Source organism: Sinocyclocheilus rhinocerous, unplaced genomic scaffold, assembly GCF_001515625.1.
Source record: "Sinocyclocheilus rhinocerous isolate Xijiao unplaced genomic scaffold, SAMN03320098_v1.1 scaffold1598, whole genome shotgun sequence".
NCBI classification, from domain to species: domain Eukaryota; kingdom Metazoa; phylum Chordata; class Actinopteri; order Cypriniformes; family Cyprinidae; genus Sinocyclocheilus; species Sinocyclocheilus rhinocerous.
The window spans coordinates 378389-395888 of NW_015661398.1; the positions used below are offsets into that span (position 1 = coordinate 378389).

Here is a 17500-nt window from a genome sequence, read left to right on the forward strand (position 1 = left end):
GAGAGAGCGCGCGCGGTGATTCACTCACGCTGTTTGTGAAATTACGTCTCACACAAGGTTTTCAAATTACTTTATAATTATTTAATGAAGAAATATGAAGGGGAGTACCTCACCTTCAGCATTATAATGATTTCACCCGCGCCGGACAGAGACTGAGACGTGCTGCATGTCGAGCAAAACCTCTCACGGCAGCGTCATCAGCTTGAGATCGTTTTTTTAAGATCGGCCTTTTAAGAGACCGCTGATCAATCATCCCAACATGATTATCGGCCGATAGTGATCGGTAGCCGATCAATCGGAGCACCCCTAATCAATAGACAGAAAAAACATAAATTTACGTCATGTTTAGAAGCATAAAATGTCATGAAAATTAGTGTAAATGATATAGGAACAAACCCCTCAGTAAAAACCTTTGAATATATATAAGGAATAAAACTCTAAGTTTTGGAGTTTGTAAGTGCTGCTAAAGTGGAGAAAAAAAAACTCACAACCTTTGAAAATATGCATTTTCACCATGTTTTTAGGAATAATATGTTATACAAATCAGAGTAAATGATATATAAACAAAGCCCTCAGTAAAAACCTTCAGAATATAGAGAGGAATAAAACTGTAAGTTTTGGTGTATATAAGTGTTGCTGAAATGGAGAAAAAACTTTTAGATTTATAGATTGTAATTCATATTTACAGATGCAAATAGATAAAGTGCAATGAAATAAACACTTAAATTGGTATTTTAAATAATTTCCTTGCACTAGTCAGAAAAAGACAAGCTATGGAAACAAAAGAGACCAAAATCTCTAAATTTACCAGTGCATGAAAAAAATTTATGATTTAGCCGGTGTAAAACATGGCCAGTACTCATACAGTACGTATAACGTATATAGACATAAACAGGGTCAAAACACCATCAGGGCAAAATACAACACTAAAATAATGCCACAAACATGAACTTAACAGAAATTGCAAAACAAAACACCCTAACATACATTACTGATGACAAAAATTAGAGAAAAATATTGTTTCACACAGGGACTTCTGGCAATGTCCATTTACTGTTTTTCACCATAAAATATATGGTTCGTAATTCATAGTTTTTACTTGCAAAAACTATAAAATTCACAGTATGATGGTAATGGTATCTGTAACTTATACCTCTGTTTAATAGACAAGGCTTAAGCCTAGTCCCAGACTAAAATGCATGTCTGGGCTGTTTTAACTTAAAGAAACTTGCACTGACCGATCTTAAAATATGTCAGATTCATTGTTTTGTCTCAAGATGCACACCAGTAATGTTTTTATCTAATACATATTTCTAAAAACTATTTAAATGTCCTAATTGAACTATGGCCTAATCCTGGCTTAACCTAAGCCCCGTCTGTGACACCGGGCCATAATTACCCAATGGTAGGGTATCTTATAGTTAATTGTTTAGCCGTTTTTACTGTAAAAATATTTTTTACAACGTATTACTTCCTGAAATGCTACGACACAGAGCAATTATGAAAGCAAAGTTATTTTTAAACTGGTAAGTTTAGCAGAAATACAAAAACGTGTTGATTTTGTATGGTACAGCAGACTAACTGTTTAACAGACCTTCCTTTTGCAAACAGAAGGGAAAAGAAGCTTGAGAAAATCAATTGACGTGAAAAGAGGGGATCTTACTCCAGACGGTCAGGCTGATTTGTCTCTCGAAGCTTCCAGAGGGAAAGATGGAGACGTGGCAGGGGTATGGGGCCTGATCGGCCTTCTTTGTGTTCAGAATCAGCAGCGTGGAGTCGACGGTCGGGTCGGAGCTCTCGAACTGAACGCGATTCAGAAAATCAGGAGACACTGAAATAAAACAACGGAAGAAGAACTTTACCTTCACTTAGAGGCAAGTTCTCAGGAGACTGAGAATTTATAGTTGATTAATTCCTGGTCTTTCTTTAAACATCCTATCTGGATATCACAGGCAAACAAACAGCAGTATCTGTGAGATATGTAATGTGACTCCACTGATACCAAATCGATTCTCTTGCGCTCTTATCGTTTCATCAGAATTCTTGTTTCATTGTAAAGACTGAGAATCACCAGAAGACTTTTTGCTGCTTATAAAAAAGCAAAATCCAAATTACAGGTCACCCGTAAAATCCTGTCAACATTTACTCACCCGCATGTCCTTTCCAAACCAAGGTGATTATAGTTAACTAAAACTAAGTAATATCATAAAATATAATAAAATAAACTGCAGGTAAACTTTAACTGAAAAAAAAAATAATAATGATTTTTTTTTATGTTTACATTTTATTTCAGTCAATTGTTTTTCTAATTTTCCATTTAGTTTAACTACATGTATTAAAATAACTGAAACCAAAATGAAAATGAATAAAAAAAATATATAGAAATTTAAAAAGAAAACAAAAACTAATAAAAATGACAAAAAAAACACAAAATTATTACAACTGAAACGAAAAACAGAATATAAATAAAAAAATAATTCACAAAAAAAACAATAAAAACTTATTTTAGCTTCTTATTTTTCATTTACATTGCTTAACTTGATGTACTAAAATAACTAAAATTAAAATAAAAAAACTATATAGACTTTTAAAAACAAAAACGAATAAAAATGACAAAAAATAAACACACTACAAAACTACTAAAATTAAAAAGAAAAGAATATAAAAAAAAAATATTATTGTCTCTATAGTCTACTATAATAGTACCTCAAATAATACTAAAATAACACCATTTCAAACCAAGTATTTTCTTTCATGCAACTGCAAAAACAAGTTATCAAGTTATTTTTTATATACTGATCATTTCTTTTGCTCAATTCCATTCCATGGCAGCCACAGCTCAAGCTTTACAGTGAAAGCATTTTCAATTTGGGTCTGTTCTTCACACGAAAGATCACATGACTTCAGAAGACGTGGAATATCGCGCTTAAGTTACATCAGCTACTTAAGTGGCCAGATGAAACTTCTAAATTATCTAAGCTAACAGAATGTTAAAAATGTAAAAGATTGGATGACCAATAATTTTCTCCTATTAAATGCGGATAAGACAGAGATATTACTTATTGGACCAAAAGGCAGTACACAGAATCTCTTGGATTACAATTTGCAACTAGACGGATGTACGGTTACTTCCTCTACAGTCAAAAATCTGGGTGTTATATCAGATAGCAACTTGTATTTTGAAAATCATATTTCCCATGTTACAAAAACAGCATTCTTCCATCTTAGAAACATTGCCAAGTTACGAAAACATCATCACAAATCACAGCTGAAAATTAAGGTAAATGTTATCAGGGCGGCTCATTCAAACTAACTGCATTCAAAGTGTCATGATATTAAGTTGTGATACTCTAATTTTAATCTTTCTCAAACATTCAGTCTTTGTTTGGCAGATAATAAAATGAGCAAAAGATACACAATAGGCGTGCACTGAAGGAGGGATCTGAGCAAGAAATTAATAGGTCTGTTCTGCAGGGATGCATTAAATTGCTAAAAAGTGACAGTAAAGACTTTTACGTTGTTACGAAAAACTATTTCAAATAAATGCTGTTCTTTTGGACTTTCTGTTCTTAAAATACCCTGAAAAAATGATTGCAGCATAACTGTTTTCAACATTGAAAATAATGAAAAATTAGCAAATTAGCATATTAGAATGATTTCTAAAGGATCACGTGACACTGGTGACTGAGTATCGAGAGTAAGAGTATTACTTAGTATTATAAAAAAAATGAATTGTTTTATTACGTCTTAAATTGATTTTTCCGTACATTTCTGCCATATGTACATTAACTGACAGTCACCACTGATAAGCTACCACTAAATATTGTAGAAACTTAATTTGCTGTAAAGTTGCTTTGCAATGATTTGTATCGTGAAAAGCGCTGTACAAATAAACTTGACTTGACTTATGATATTTTACGCTGCTTTTTGTTGCAACCCCAGTATTGTATGCAAAACGGCAGCATGAGCTCCTTTGTGTTTCACAGTAGAAAGAAAGAAAGAAAGTCATACAGGTTTGAGCTGATATGAGTGAGTAAATAATGACAGAATATTTTATATTTTGGGGCGAATTGAAGCAATGCACTTCAACACAGATGGCAGATATGAGTTGGTTCAGGTAAAAGAGCTGATGAACACAATGCACCATTGAAAATATCCGTCATGACAAACATCTCTAGGTGACAGACGCCTGTCAGAACACAATGCATTCGAGATGGTTTCCATTGAACAAAACTGCTGGGAGGAAGTGATGCTTGTGTCTGTTTGTGCTTCTCTGAATGGGAGGAGATTTAATTACAAGAGGCGGATGAATCACCAAAACACACCAATGTTATTTTAGTATCATTGAGATACTATTATAGTTACTAATATTTAACAATGATTTTTTTTAATGATTTTTTATTTAATAAATAGTTTGAATTAGTTTTTATTTTTATATTTTCCATTTGCATTATAATTATAAGTGGCCTACTTTTGTAGTGTGTTTTTGTCATTTTTATTATTCTATAGTTTTTATTTTATTTTTTTGTTTGTTTCACTTCCAGTTATTTTAGATCCATATTTTATATCCAGTTACACTAAATGAAAATGAGAAGTGTTGCCTCTGTAACTACACTGAAAAAAAATGATACTAATTTTTTAAGGTAAGTGGTTGCAAACAATTTATTTTAGCTACATTTAATTTAAACATTTTTTTTTGAAAGTTAATCAACTAAATTTTTTATTTAAATGTAGCTAAAATAAATTGATTGCAACCACTTACCTTAAAAAATGTAATATATTCAATTTATCGTTTTTTTAAAATAAAATAATACAAAAAATATTTAACAAAAAAAGTCAACTTATTTCAGCTAACGTTTATTTAATTTCAAGCAAATACATTTCAAGTGCTATTCTAGTATCACTGATGTACTATTATAGTTTTTAATTTGAATTAGAGAAATGTTGTAGCTAAAATAGCATAAGTTTGTTATTGTCCATTTTATTTTATTTATTCTAAATTTTATTTATTATATTTTATTTATAAATTTATTTAATTTCAAGTAACAAAAATGATCCGTTTTATTTTAGTATCTTTGAGAAACTATAATAGTGTTTTCATATTTTGATATGATCGGTTTTTCTGTTTTCATTTTGATTTTAGTTAAAGTTTTAGTCATTTTGTTGATTGTTTCTGTCATTTGTGTTTAGTGAACAACCTTGGAACACATGTCCAGGTCTCACACACAACATATTTCAGCCCAAAATCACGAGAAAAGAAAATGAAGCCTGTTTTGAGGACCATTAAGATTGTTTGCATTGTGAAATCTGAGCCAGACATGTTCCTAACAGGTTTTGTGAGATTCACTCAACTAGTTTGTGTTTGTAAATGGTGCAAACACACACACACACACGTACACGCTCACAGACACACTCACACACAGACACACACACACTCACTCACACACACACACACACTCACACTCACACAACACACACACCTGTAGGTCCTTCAGTAAAGTGTCCTATGATAATCTGTTCTCGTTCTCCTCCTGGTTTCTGTCTGGACCAGGTCACTTGCACCACTTTTTCATCGGCCTCCACCATAAAGCGACAGGGCATCCGGGTCTGTGTGCCAGAGAACGAGCGCAGGGCCAGGGACGGAGACGGCTCGATAAACTCACTGTGAACACAGACTGAGACATAAAGAGACAGTGTGAACATCTGCAAACAGCACTGAATAGACAAGGTGAAGGCCGAGGACAGTTAATAATAAACCCATGCTATCATGATCCATCGCTCCTGGCCTACAAACATGACACAAAAACACAAGGACATTCCCATGCAGCACAATGAGAGAGTTACAGATGTGTGACCAGCTCAAAAAAAACAATGCTAAATGCAAATAATAAAATGCACCCCATATCGTTTGGTGCTGACATGCAAGGATGTATATACTAATACAAGCATGCAACTTCTCCTGGTGATTATGCTTTTACAAAATCATACATTTATTCAGCCTATATGACATGTAATCATTGTGCATGTTGTTGGGTTTGATTTTAAAGACTGATATATGAAATAACATATATTTACATAATTATAATAACATATACATATATTTTTTAAAATGCAACAGTTTATTGAACCTTTAAACAAAATGTTTTTAAAATATCTTAAAAGTTTGCATATGTGTTTTATATCTGGTATCATATTTGGCTTTTATGGCTCATATAGTCTGATAGAGTCCGAAAATGAAGATCACTTTTATTCAGAGACTCAAACGGAGCAAAAATATGAATTTGGTGCAGATGCTGATATTTCTATGATGAGATGCTTGTGATGTAAATCAATGAGATCTTTATAACAGTGCAGCAGATACTGACATAAAATGCTATAAATATCAGTGGTCGCTCTATATCTCCAGTAATCTGTCTCAGTAAGATGAGATTGAAATGCTCCAAACATATAATGCAGTGATTGAGAGCTGAAGAAATAAAGGCTCCTCAGAAGATGTGAGATGTTCTGGAGGCTTGTGAAGATCATTCCTCCGCTGAGGAACAGTGAAAGTAAAGCTTCTGGAAACAAACGCTCCTCAAAAGATCCTGAGGATCAGATTTGAGACTCTAAAACATGATTGATGGAGAATCAAGTAAAGCTGAGCTGCTTCAGTCCAGTAAGAGTTCATCTGGAGATATTACTGCAGTTATTCTGACCTTTACTTGATCAAAATCAGTCAAGATTTGACACGAGAAGCAGCAGCTGAAGCTGGACGCTTGTACAATTACACTAAAAGAGCTTTGACTGGATAAAACACTCTAAACTATCAATCAGACGACAGAAGACATGCAGGAGATTGAGTGTGAAACAGCAAAGTTTGATCATGTTCATCATGTAAAGGCCTTACAAATTGATTAGAAGCTAATTTTCTCACGCAGTCAAAAGCACCTTCAGTTAAAACTGTAATAATAGGACATTGGCAAAAAGAACTTGAACTTGAACACAATGGCCAATCAGAGGTGTTCCAGAAATCAACAGATATGTCTGTGATTGGCTACATTGCTCAACGCTACAAAAACACATTGTAAATAGAAACTTTTTGATTCTCTCCAGAGAGCAAACACATAGGTATGCACTGCAAAGTTTGACAAATCTCATTCGCCAATGTCCTATTATTACAGTTTTAACTGAGGGTGCTTTTGTTCTCACATGTGGCTTGAGAACAGTGTTAACTGCGTGAGAGTTGGCAGCCCTGCTTAAAAGCTGTATATATAAAATTAGCAAAGCTGTCTGTCTATCCATCTATCTATCTGACAGGGCTGCCAACTCTAACTCGGTTAACACTGTTCTCACGCTCTCGCATTGATTATAACAGAACATCGTGAGATTGCAATGAAGTGAAGTGAGTGGCAGCTTTTTAATGATTATATGTGACCCTGGAGCACAAAAGCAGTGTTAAGTCGCTGGGGTATATTTGTAGTAATAGCCAACAATACATTGTATGGGTCAAAATTATCAATTTTTCTTTTATGCCAAAAATCATTAGGATTTCATGTTTCATGGAGATATTTAGTAAATTTCCTACTGTAAATATATCAAAACTTAATTTTTGATTAGTAATATGCATTGCCAAGAACTTCATTTGAACAACTTTAAAGATGATTTTCTCAATATTTAGATTTTTTTGCACCCTCAGATTCCAGATTTTCAAATAGTTGTATCTCAGCCAAATATGTCCTATCCTAACAAACCATACAGCAATGGAAAGCTTATTTATTCAGCTTTCAGATGATGTATAAATCTCAATTTCGAGAAAATTGACCCTTATGACTGGTTTTGTGCTCAGGGTCACATATGGGAGTGCTATTTGCTTGCTTTCTAGGCTACATATAACCCATTTAGAATTTGAATAAAAGTTTTGATTTTTGTGCTGCTAACAGGACCAGTGGCCACAAACAGTGGCTGCAGGAGGGATATATATTTCCAAAACCATCCCGCTGCGGAAATTCTCACTCAAAGTTGAACTCAGTTGGCAGCCCTGATGAGTAAGTCTCAGGTAAAAGTACATTAGATTCTAGAGGGAAATATTATTGCTCAGTCAGGTTTAATTTACATATCAACTTATAAAACAATTAAAAATAGTCACTAGTTTACATCCAGTAAATGTATAGAGCTATAACATCTAATGTACAGCAGTTCTGATGATTTGATGAGAAATATTGAATTTGTATTGAGATCTCTGAGTTTTGATGGCAGACTTTAGTATCTTAACAAATCTGAGCACAGTTTGAGACACTCTTGAGATCTCTTGTACATGTTTATATTCGGGTATAGAATTAGGGTTCAAGTTTAAGGATGTTTCTGCTCATTTTGCATGATTGAACTCTTTTAGGCCAATGTATAAGCCATCCTATAAGCGAAACCCAGATGAGAAACTCTGGACCAGACACCTGTCTTTCAAAGTCAACAAAACGAGACAGAAAGCAGAAGACAGTGAGGCATAGTGAGAGAATGTCTTCTTGCAGTTCTGGTTATTGTTTGTTTTCTTCTCAGCTGAGAGAAAGACTGAACACAAACACACTGACACGCCACACGCTTAAACACACACACACGCACACACACACACACACACACAATCTCTCTCGCTCACACACACACACACACTCTCTCTCACACACATACACACATGTTTGATGAACCTCTCACACACACACACAATCTCTCTCGCTCACATACACACACACACACACAAATACACTCTCTCTCTCTCTCACACACATACACACAAACAAACACTCTCTCTCACACACACACACAATCTATCTCGCTCACATACACACACAATCTCTCTCTCTCACTCACTCACACTCCTGCACTTATTTCCTCAATGTTAGTCATAAATTAGAGAGTAATGGTTTTCGAAGCTGGTTGAACTTTAATTACAGTAGAAAATGTTCTAAAAGAATGTCACTTAGCAGATCAATCACACACCCACACAAACACACAAAAGCTGGGCTAACATCTCAATATAACTCATGTTCAGCTAATATACTATTTTTAATCACAATTTTACTTCACTAGATTACTTAAATGAGACTAAAAATCTACAAACCTGCATAAGAGGCAGCATGAAACACAATAAACATAAAAAGATCAAACGTGTTGAGAAAGAAATGATTAAACTAAAACTTACAAACTAACCATTCATTACAGCCGGCTTCTCAAACATTTGTTTTTCTTACCCATCAATCTGAAGACGATCACACTGATGCAGGCCAGCAGTCTCGTCATGCTGCTGGTTTATTCTGTCAGTATATTTCTGTTATTCCTCAACACATCTCCTCATGTTCTCACCCGTTTCGTCTGTTAATCCATCTTAAATTGCTCTTAAACTCCACCGTTTGTCAACATCTGAACGAATAAAAAAAGCATGCAAAGTAAAATTGCAGTTCTGTCACAAAGCATGAGCAGAACGTCTACGGAACGATCCCGAGGCTGATAAACTCATGATTAAACTCTGTCTGAACTGAAGTCAGCTCACGCGTTCAACCGCACTCAGGTGAGCCTTCACACACCTGCGGGTTAGGCTCCGCCCACCACTTCCGCGCGCACATAAACACTCACCGACCTTTGGTTTAAGCACTTCACTATAACCCTCTTCTTATTATATCAAAAAAACAAAAAAAGTCTGATGTGGTGGATTTCTAGAAATGTATAAAAAGCTAAACTCTTCTGAACGCATGGCGAGGTGTGAAGTTTGAAAGTGTTATTTGTTTTGTGGTGTAGATATGAACAGGACAAACCAGTTCAGATGCAAATTCCTGACATAGCTTGTGAACACGCCAACAAAAGAAGCCGGCTTCTCAAACATTTGTTTTTCTTACCCATCAATCTGAAGACGATCACACTGATGCAGGCCAGCAGTCTCGTCATGCTGCTGGTTTATTCTGTCAGTATATTTCTGTTATTCCTCAACACATCTCCTCATGTTCTCACCCGTTTCGTCTGTTAATCCATCTTAAATTGTTCTTAAACTCCACCGTTTGTCAACATCTGAACGAATAAAAAAAGCATGCAAAGTAAAATTGCAGTTCTGTCACAAAGCATGAGCAGAACGTCTACGGAACGATCCCGAGGCTGATAAACTCATGATTAAACTCTGTCTGAACTGAAGTCAGCTCACGCGTTCAACCGCACTCAGGTGAGCCTTCACACACCTGCGGGTTAGGCTCCGCCCACCACTTACGCGCGCACATAAACACTCACCGACCTTTGGTTTAAGCACTTAACCCTCTTGTTATTATATCAAAAAAACAAAAAAAGTCTGATGTGGTGGATTTCTAGAAATGTATAAAAAGCTAAACTCTTCTGAACGCATGGCGAGGTGTGAAGTTTGAAAGTGTTATTTGTTTTGTGGTGTAGATATGAACAGGACAAACCAGTTCAGATGCAAATTCCTGACATAGCTTGTGAACACGCCAACAAAAGAAGTCAAAAAATGTCAAAACTCAAATGAAGAGAAATATACAGATTTACATTATAGTAAAACAAAATTATTATTATTATTTATTTTTGTTGTATTATTGATATCTTAACACTTTTTAAATTATATGTATATACATGTTAATTTATATGTATTTATGCAGTAGTTATTTCTGTTGTTCTAATTTGATTGGTCACGTGGTGTATTGCTTGATAGTTGATTGACCGGAGCCAGTTAATTATTTAGTTTAGTTCACAGGAAACGATCTTTTAAACGTTGTTGTTTTATAGCGCCATCTGCTGATTACCACATGGTAAATAAATTGCTAACTGTGTATATAAATAAGCCTTTTGCTAGTTATGAAAACGTTATTTATGAATGTTCTCTGAACGTCCAATTTTTAAACATGTACAAAAACAAACAAACAAACAAAAAAAGTTACAAAAACGGTAAGGGAACATTCAATTTGATCATTTTCCAAACATTATGGGAATGTTACATTTGAACGTTCTCAACGTTCTGAAACTAATAGCAACATTCAAAAATGTTTGATGAACGTCCAACTCAAACGTTTTAGAACCACGTATAAATGTTTTTGTGCTTGAGAATGTTATTAAAGACCATGTTGAATGAACTTTCTATTAAGGTTACTGGAAGACCGTTCGTTTATAGCTTTGAAAGAAGTTCACCAGAACGTTCTGAGCACGTACCTTGTTAGCTAGGTTGCAGTTTAGTTGTTTTATTTAGTTTAGGCTACTTTTAGTGATATACTTTTATAATGATATTTTTTACTATGGTGTTGCTCATTTGGGTTTGTTTGGAGTACTTTATATTTACATTACGTTTATTCATTTAGCAGCAGATTAACTAAAATAATATGATAAGAATACCAGTTTGCCAAGCAGCATAAACGAGCTGTTTTTGTACCGCTAAAAATAACCGGAAGCGAATGACGCCGGAAGCCGCGCCATGCTAACATTGAAACACACGATTAATCTGTCCAAGTTCAAAATATAATTTTATTATGTTGAAATGAAGAGCCTTACACCTGTATTTTATACATTAATTGTGACATTTGTCTCAAAGACACATGCAAACAAGCACAATAAAGCAGAATCTCATAAAGCTCTGCTAGTTTGCTTACTTATAAACAAAGCGAAAATACAGTTTTTAGGGCATGAAGACTGAAAGAGCTGCACAGTTTGAGAGTTTCTCAGGCCAGCGGCTTTTTCTTCTCGGGATGGAGAGTGTCGTAGGTGTCCTTGTCTTGCCGTCCCAAATCCTGAAGAAGCACAGACACATGAAATCACTGCAGCAGTCACTCACTCGTCACAACAGAGCACAATAACAGCACAGTACCTGATAAATGTCCCCTTCTCGCTTCTGAAAAACACAAGAGGACAGTGAATGGGAGAAGTGACATTTCTCAGAAGACTCTTGCTCAAGTCTGTGGTGTTTGTCCTTCAGCATTAGTCAACACCGACTCCGCTTTCTGTTCCTCTTTTTACGCTCTCATCTTCCTCTTTATTTCCCTCATTCTGTCTCTTAAATCAACTATGAGGGCATTTTGACAGATGATAAGATTGATATGAAAAACAGGTACTAAACCTCAACAAAGCACGTGTATCTGACTGACCGAAGAGGTTTTAATGTGTGTTTGTGCGAAGAGAAAGGAAAAAATGAAATCGCATCATATGACCCCTTTAATGTTCGTGTAACAAAGAATTGTGATTTTTTTTTGAACATTCAGTGAAGTAATGTTTTCTGGGAACGTTACGAAAAAGGTTTTTAGAACATATTTCAGTTAGCTTGTGTGTAGTAACGGGAACTAAATCTGACAAAACCTACTTTTGAAAACATCCTCATTTGCAAAAGCGGCATTAAATGAAATAAAAGCTTTTTTGGTAGCACTTTATTTGAAGCCTTCATGTTTAATACATTATGAAGATATTCACAGTGTAGCTTATGTAATGCATTATAGCTTTTCAGAAATAATTGTAACTAAAGATAAAATGCATCATAATATTTAAAAGTGTGTCGTGTGTTTTAATGCATTACACTAAAGGTGTAACAATGTATTATAACTGTGGTTACAATTATTAATGAGATCATATAATGCATTTCAAGACATAATTAATGAATTAAAACTACTTTTATAATGCATAATCTATAAAAGTTATAATTGTTGCTATTATTTTTAAAACTGAAAATACAGAATGTTTTCTCTTAGGGTTCAGTTATAGTATTTATAGCTGTATCTAAAAATACTCTATGGAACGTCCCTTTATGATAACTAAGTAAATGTGTGCGTGCATGTGTTTTTAATAGCTCTGTGGTCAGCTGAATGACGAGAAGCAGAAATGTGACAATAGAATCAGCAGAGACAAGTGAACCCACCTCTGAGAAAGCTTTATCTCCAGACGAACGCATCTGGCAACAAACACACAGTGAACGTTACTTTCACGATCAGAGAAATGCAGTTCAACATCAACAACATATTCCGTTCATAACTCAAAATCTAAAAGTGCAGTGAAGGCCGTCGTTACACACTTGAGCTAGTTTTGATTTAATCCTGGAAACCAAGTTTTTTGCGATTTATAACAAACTTGAAATAAGCAGGTGAATGAGCTCAAACGAGGATTTGAGTGTGATCTAGAATGCAGTATTTGTAGGGGTTGTGCACTATTCAGAACTGCACTGAGGAAGTACTTAAATCCTGATTTAATTGCTACATTTAAATTGAATGTGTTCATGAACATATGAAATGAATGTCAATGCTTGAAGAAGACAGACAGATAGATAGATTCCCTTTTTATATTCAGTATTTATTTAAATTATAGGCTTTTTGATTTATTAAAATTATTATTATTTTTTTTTCAAAATAAAAATTAACGTTGCCATTAATGGGGACCTCAGTCATTTAGTAGATGTTTAAAATAAAATAAAAAAGTCTATAAAAAGAATAAATATTGCTTTAAGTTATTTGTGCTCCAAGGAACTATAAAATGCAAGGAAATAATGTTTGTTTTTTTATGGGTGCTTCCAATTAAAGGTTTAATTCAGGACATGGCAAGTGTGAATTTTCTTGTTAAAACATGTTAAAGAAAATGTTTTATTTTCTGTAAATCACATTTATGTATGAGTCAATAGATTAATGCTTTAGATTTATCTTGCTAGTAAACAAATATTTTTTAGTCAGCATAAATGTCATTTAATCTAAAAAAATGGGTGAAAAATGACACTAAATGTCTTTATCATATAGAGTATACAAAGATGTGAGGTTATAGAAATGAAGTTTCACCTTTAATCTGCAGTAAAGGACAGTCAACACAATGCCGTAAACAACCAGAATCGCATCCAGAATGTAACACACTCTTGCATCCTGCTGCGCAGCTGAGAAACAAGATATTACACACAACAGCTTCAACAAATGCCATCTATGTAAAAAAGCATTATCGTAATACAAGTAAATAAATAATTATGCATGGTATATGTATTTATAATAATTCAATTACCATGTTTAATGTTAAATATGTAATGCAATACATTATAATGTTTCAATATTTAAAACAAGTAATATATTTAAATGTTTAAAAGCAATACATTATAATTAGTGTATAATAACTTTAATCGCATTAATCGCATACAAAATAAAAGTTTTTCTTTGCATAATATATGTGTGTGTTCTGTGTATATTTATTATGTAAATATATTTGTGCTCTTATGTGTGTGTCTGTTTAATTATCTATACTTTAAGGATAAATTTGTCATCAGAAAGTGAGCTAAATCTGACAGCACGTCCCATCCGGACACTGGAGTTTGAGTTAATCAGTTGAAACTAGTTTTATATTAAAGACCATATGCATCCTTATTTAGTTAATGTGAGCCCAGCTATGTTCTCTCTTAAAGAAACATTCTCTAGTAATGTTAATAAAATGTTCATTTAGAGTTTCCTGGTCTTTAATGTTCTCAAAATGTTATTTAAGCAGTATTCATGGAATGTTTTAGCTGAACGGTTGTTTGAATGTTACTTGTTTCAGAACATTTTTAAAAAAAATTCAAAAGTAACTTTCAAAAGATTCAAAAGTTCCATAATGTTTGTGAAAATGAATCAAATGGAATGTTCCTTTAAAGGGGTCATATGATGCTGCTAAAAAGAACATTATTTTGTGTATTTGGTGTAATGAAATGTGTTTATGCGGTTTAAAGTTAAAAAAACACATTATTTTCCACATACTGTACATTATTGTTTCTCCTCTATGCCCCGCCTTTTTGAAACGCGTCTAGCATATATTTTGAATTTGTATTTACATGTCTATAGTTATATTCATAGAATTTATATTATAAATAAATATATTTAATATGTAAACATAACATTTTTGTGAAATATATACATAATAAATATACACAGTACACATACATCTATTATGCAAACAAAAACTTTTATTTTGGATGTGATTAATCAGGATTAATCGTTTGACAGCATTAATTATAATGTATAAATATTTAAAACAATTAAAAATATATTTAAATGTTAAAAGCAATACATTATAATATGAAATATTTAAAGCAATAATAAATATATTTAAATGTTTAAAGGCAATACATTATGATGCTTACATATTTAAAACAATTATAAGTTTATAAATGTTTAAAGCAATAAATCATCATGTTTAAATACTTAAAACAATTATAAATATGTTTAGATGTAATATATATATATATATATATGTAATAGATTATATAACACATATGTGTATACAATTTTTTATTATTATTTATTATTTGGATGCACGTATATATGCAACATATCACCTAGGCAACTGCTACACATAAATATTAAAAGGAAACCAATGGCATAGTTTATGAAACCTTTCAATCTAGCTGTTATGAAATGCATCTGGGAATAGTATTACTATCATAGGAGATTGTGGAGAAATAGAGCACTTGAAAAATGTTGGCACTCTGCATTTAAGATGAGAGTGTGCGTCAGAGGTGTTTTGATGGATAGTTTTATGAGGTATGTGACCTATACCAGACAAAAACATGCATGGCTACTTGACTTACACCAGTGGGCACATAGTGTTAATCGAGAAGCAAAGTCCTCAATTTACCGTCACTTTAAATTACTACTCTACAGAATGTAGAAATTTCGATGCATCTTTATCATGCTATTCTCAATAACACTGTTCTTTGTGAATCAATTCTAAGCTATATTGCATTTGCTGAATTTGATTATACACTTCTGAGATCTGTGAATCTAGATTCAAGCATGTCAATTTAGGTGTTTCATACAATATCAGTTCACCAGAAACAAAATTAATGAGGCTTTTAGAAGCTTTAGAAACCCTTCCTGCCTTAATAAAAACCCTAGTTGTAATCCAAAGAATATTTAAACATTATTATAAATTATAATGTTTAAATGTTTTAAGCAATGCATTATAATGTTTAAATATTTAAAACAATTATAAATATGTTTAAATGTTTAAAGCAATATATTATATTGTTTAAATATTTAAAACAATTATAAGTGTTTGAACGTTAAAAGCATACAGTTTTTATACACCAAATACACACCAAAAAGGGATCCATTTTTAAATTACTCATAAAGAAATTCAAATTCACTCTCAGTAATTAGTAATATAACTAAAATTCATTTGAAAATTAAAATAACAAATTCCTAAAATTTGATTCCAAATTACAATGCATTTGTTTAATGGGGAACAGGAAGAGGCGGTTTAATTTGACCTTTCCTTAACCAACTTTTACACTTTTGCATTGAACTTTACAGGCGTATCAGTCAGGATTTCTTGAGTGATTGTTGGATGAGGTTTGATTGGATCTGATCTTACCGACTCGTCCAGCGTTGAGCAGGAGAATCAGACAGACATCCAGCGACTGCATCTTTCCTCTGAAATGATAGAGGGAGAGTCGAGCAGAGATGTGTGAAGAGGAAGAGTGAACCATGGCAGTGACAAAAGAGTCATTAAACAGGAAACTGTGGGCTGAGACAAAGTGTCCGAAACACACACACACACACACACACACACACACACACACACACTCACACTCACACTCACACACACACACACACTCACACTCACACACACACGCAATTTCACACCAGAGTCCTTTTTTTCTATTTTTACTTCTCATGCACACACAACACTGAAAGCAGAGCACAAGTCCATCCTGTTTTTCAGAGAAGTGAGGAGCATTTCAGACAAATGACTGGAAAAGAGCTGCTGAGTTCAGCTGCCATCAGATGACGTCTAGTGTTTCCAAATAGATCCCCATAGAAAGTGACGCTCTTCCTCAGGATTTCAGTCTTGTTTTCCAGTACATATATCTGAACATTCTTTAATCACCTAGACAACTAGAGAAGCAAAATTACAGCAAAATTAAGTGGGCTAAAACTCAGAAAAATATCTATATTTGTTCTCAATTTAATTTCTTAAATTTTTCTACAAGTTTTGATGATTTAATGTTCAGATATTTGTACTGGAAAACAAGACAAAAATACTGAAAAAGACATTTTTGCAACAAACAAGCCACAGAATATCTGTTTTCAGTGTCAGGGAGTTGCTATGGGGTTACTAGGGGGTTCTGGGGGTTGCTATGAGGGTTCTAGGGTGTGGGTGGTTGTCAGGGAGCTGTTATGAAGTTGCTAGGGTGTTCTGGGTGATTGCTATGAATTTGCTAGGATGTGGGTGGTTGTCAGGGTGTTGCTATAAGATTGCTAGGGTGTTCTGGGTGGTTGCTAGGATGTGGATGGATGTCAGGGAGTTGCTATGAGGCTGCTAGGGTGTTCTGGGTGGTTGATATGAAGTTGCTAGGAGTTGGATGGATGTCAGGGAGTTGCTATGAGGTTGCTAGGATATTCTGGGTGGTTGCTATTAAGTTGCTAGGATGTGGATGGATGTCAGGGAGTTGCTATGAGGTTGCTAGGATGTTGTTGGTTGTCAGGGAGTTGCTATGGGGTTGCTAGGGTGTTCTGTGTGGTTGCTATGAAGTTGCTAGAATGTGGGTGGTTGTCAG

General features: G+C 33.9%; 2 protein-coding genes across 2 annotated transcripts in view; both read right to left on the reverse strand.

The window, feature by feature from the left end:
* LOC107726329 (nectin-4-like) overlaps positions 1-9508 on the reverse strand; it is a 31360-nt gene extending 21852 nt beyond the window's left edge. Inside the window, exons 1-3 of the mRNA XM_016535875.1 lie at positions 9222-9508; positions 5481-5675; positions 1664-1831 (exon numbers count right to left, since the gene is read on the reverse strand). Coding sequence (XP_016391361.1) covers positions 1664-1831; positions 5481-5675; positions 9222-9270 — 412 coding nt within the window. The 5' untranslated portion in view covers positions 9271-9508. The remainder of the gene's footprint in view (positions 1-1663; positions 1832-5480; positions 5676-9221) is intronic.
* A 1955-nt stretch (positions 9509-11463) lies between these two features.
* On the reverse strand, positions 11464-16424 carry LOC107726330 (high affinity immunoglobulin epsilon receptor subunit gamma-like). The gene is made up of 5 exons (XM_016535876.1): positions 16315-16424; positions 13764-13855; positions 12860-12892; positions 11822-11845; positions 11464-11744 (listed from the first exon to the last, which is right to left on the reverse strand). Exons 1-5 carry the CDS (start codon positions 16364-16366, stop codon positions 11676-11678), a joined length of 270 nt encoding a protein of 89 aa, XP_016391362.1. The 5' UTR covers positions 16367-16424; the 3' UTR covers positions 11464-11675.
* Between the last annotated feature and the right edge of the window lie 1076 nt (positions 16425-17500).

Excerpts from the sequence above, each read along its gene's own strand:
- LOC107726330 (XM_016535876.1), bottom strand. The coding sequence starts at position 16,366 with ATGCAGTCGCTGGATGTCTGTCTGATTCTCCTGCTCAACGCTGGACGA. Across the intron at positions 12,893-13,763 it reads TCCTTTACTGCAGATTAAAG|ATGCGTTCGTCTGGAGATAA; the intron begins GTGAAACTTCAT and ends GTTTGTTGCCAG. Across the intron at positions 11,846-12,859 it reads GAGATAAAGCTTTCTCAGAG|AAGCGAGAAGGGGACATTTA; the intron begins GTGGGTTCACTT and ends TGTGTTTTTCAG.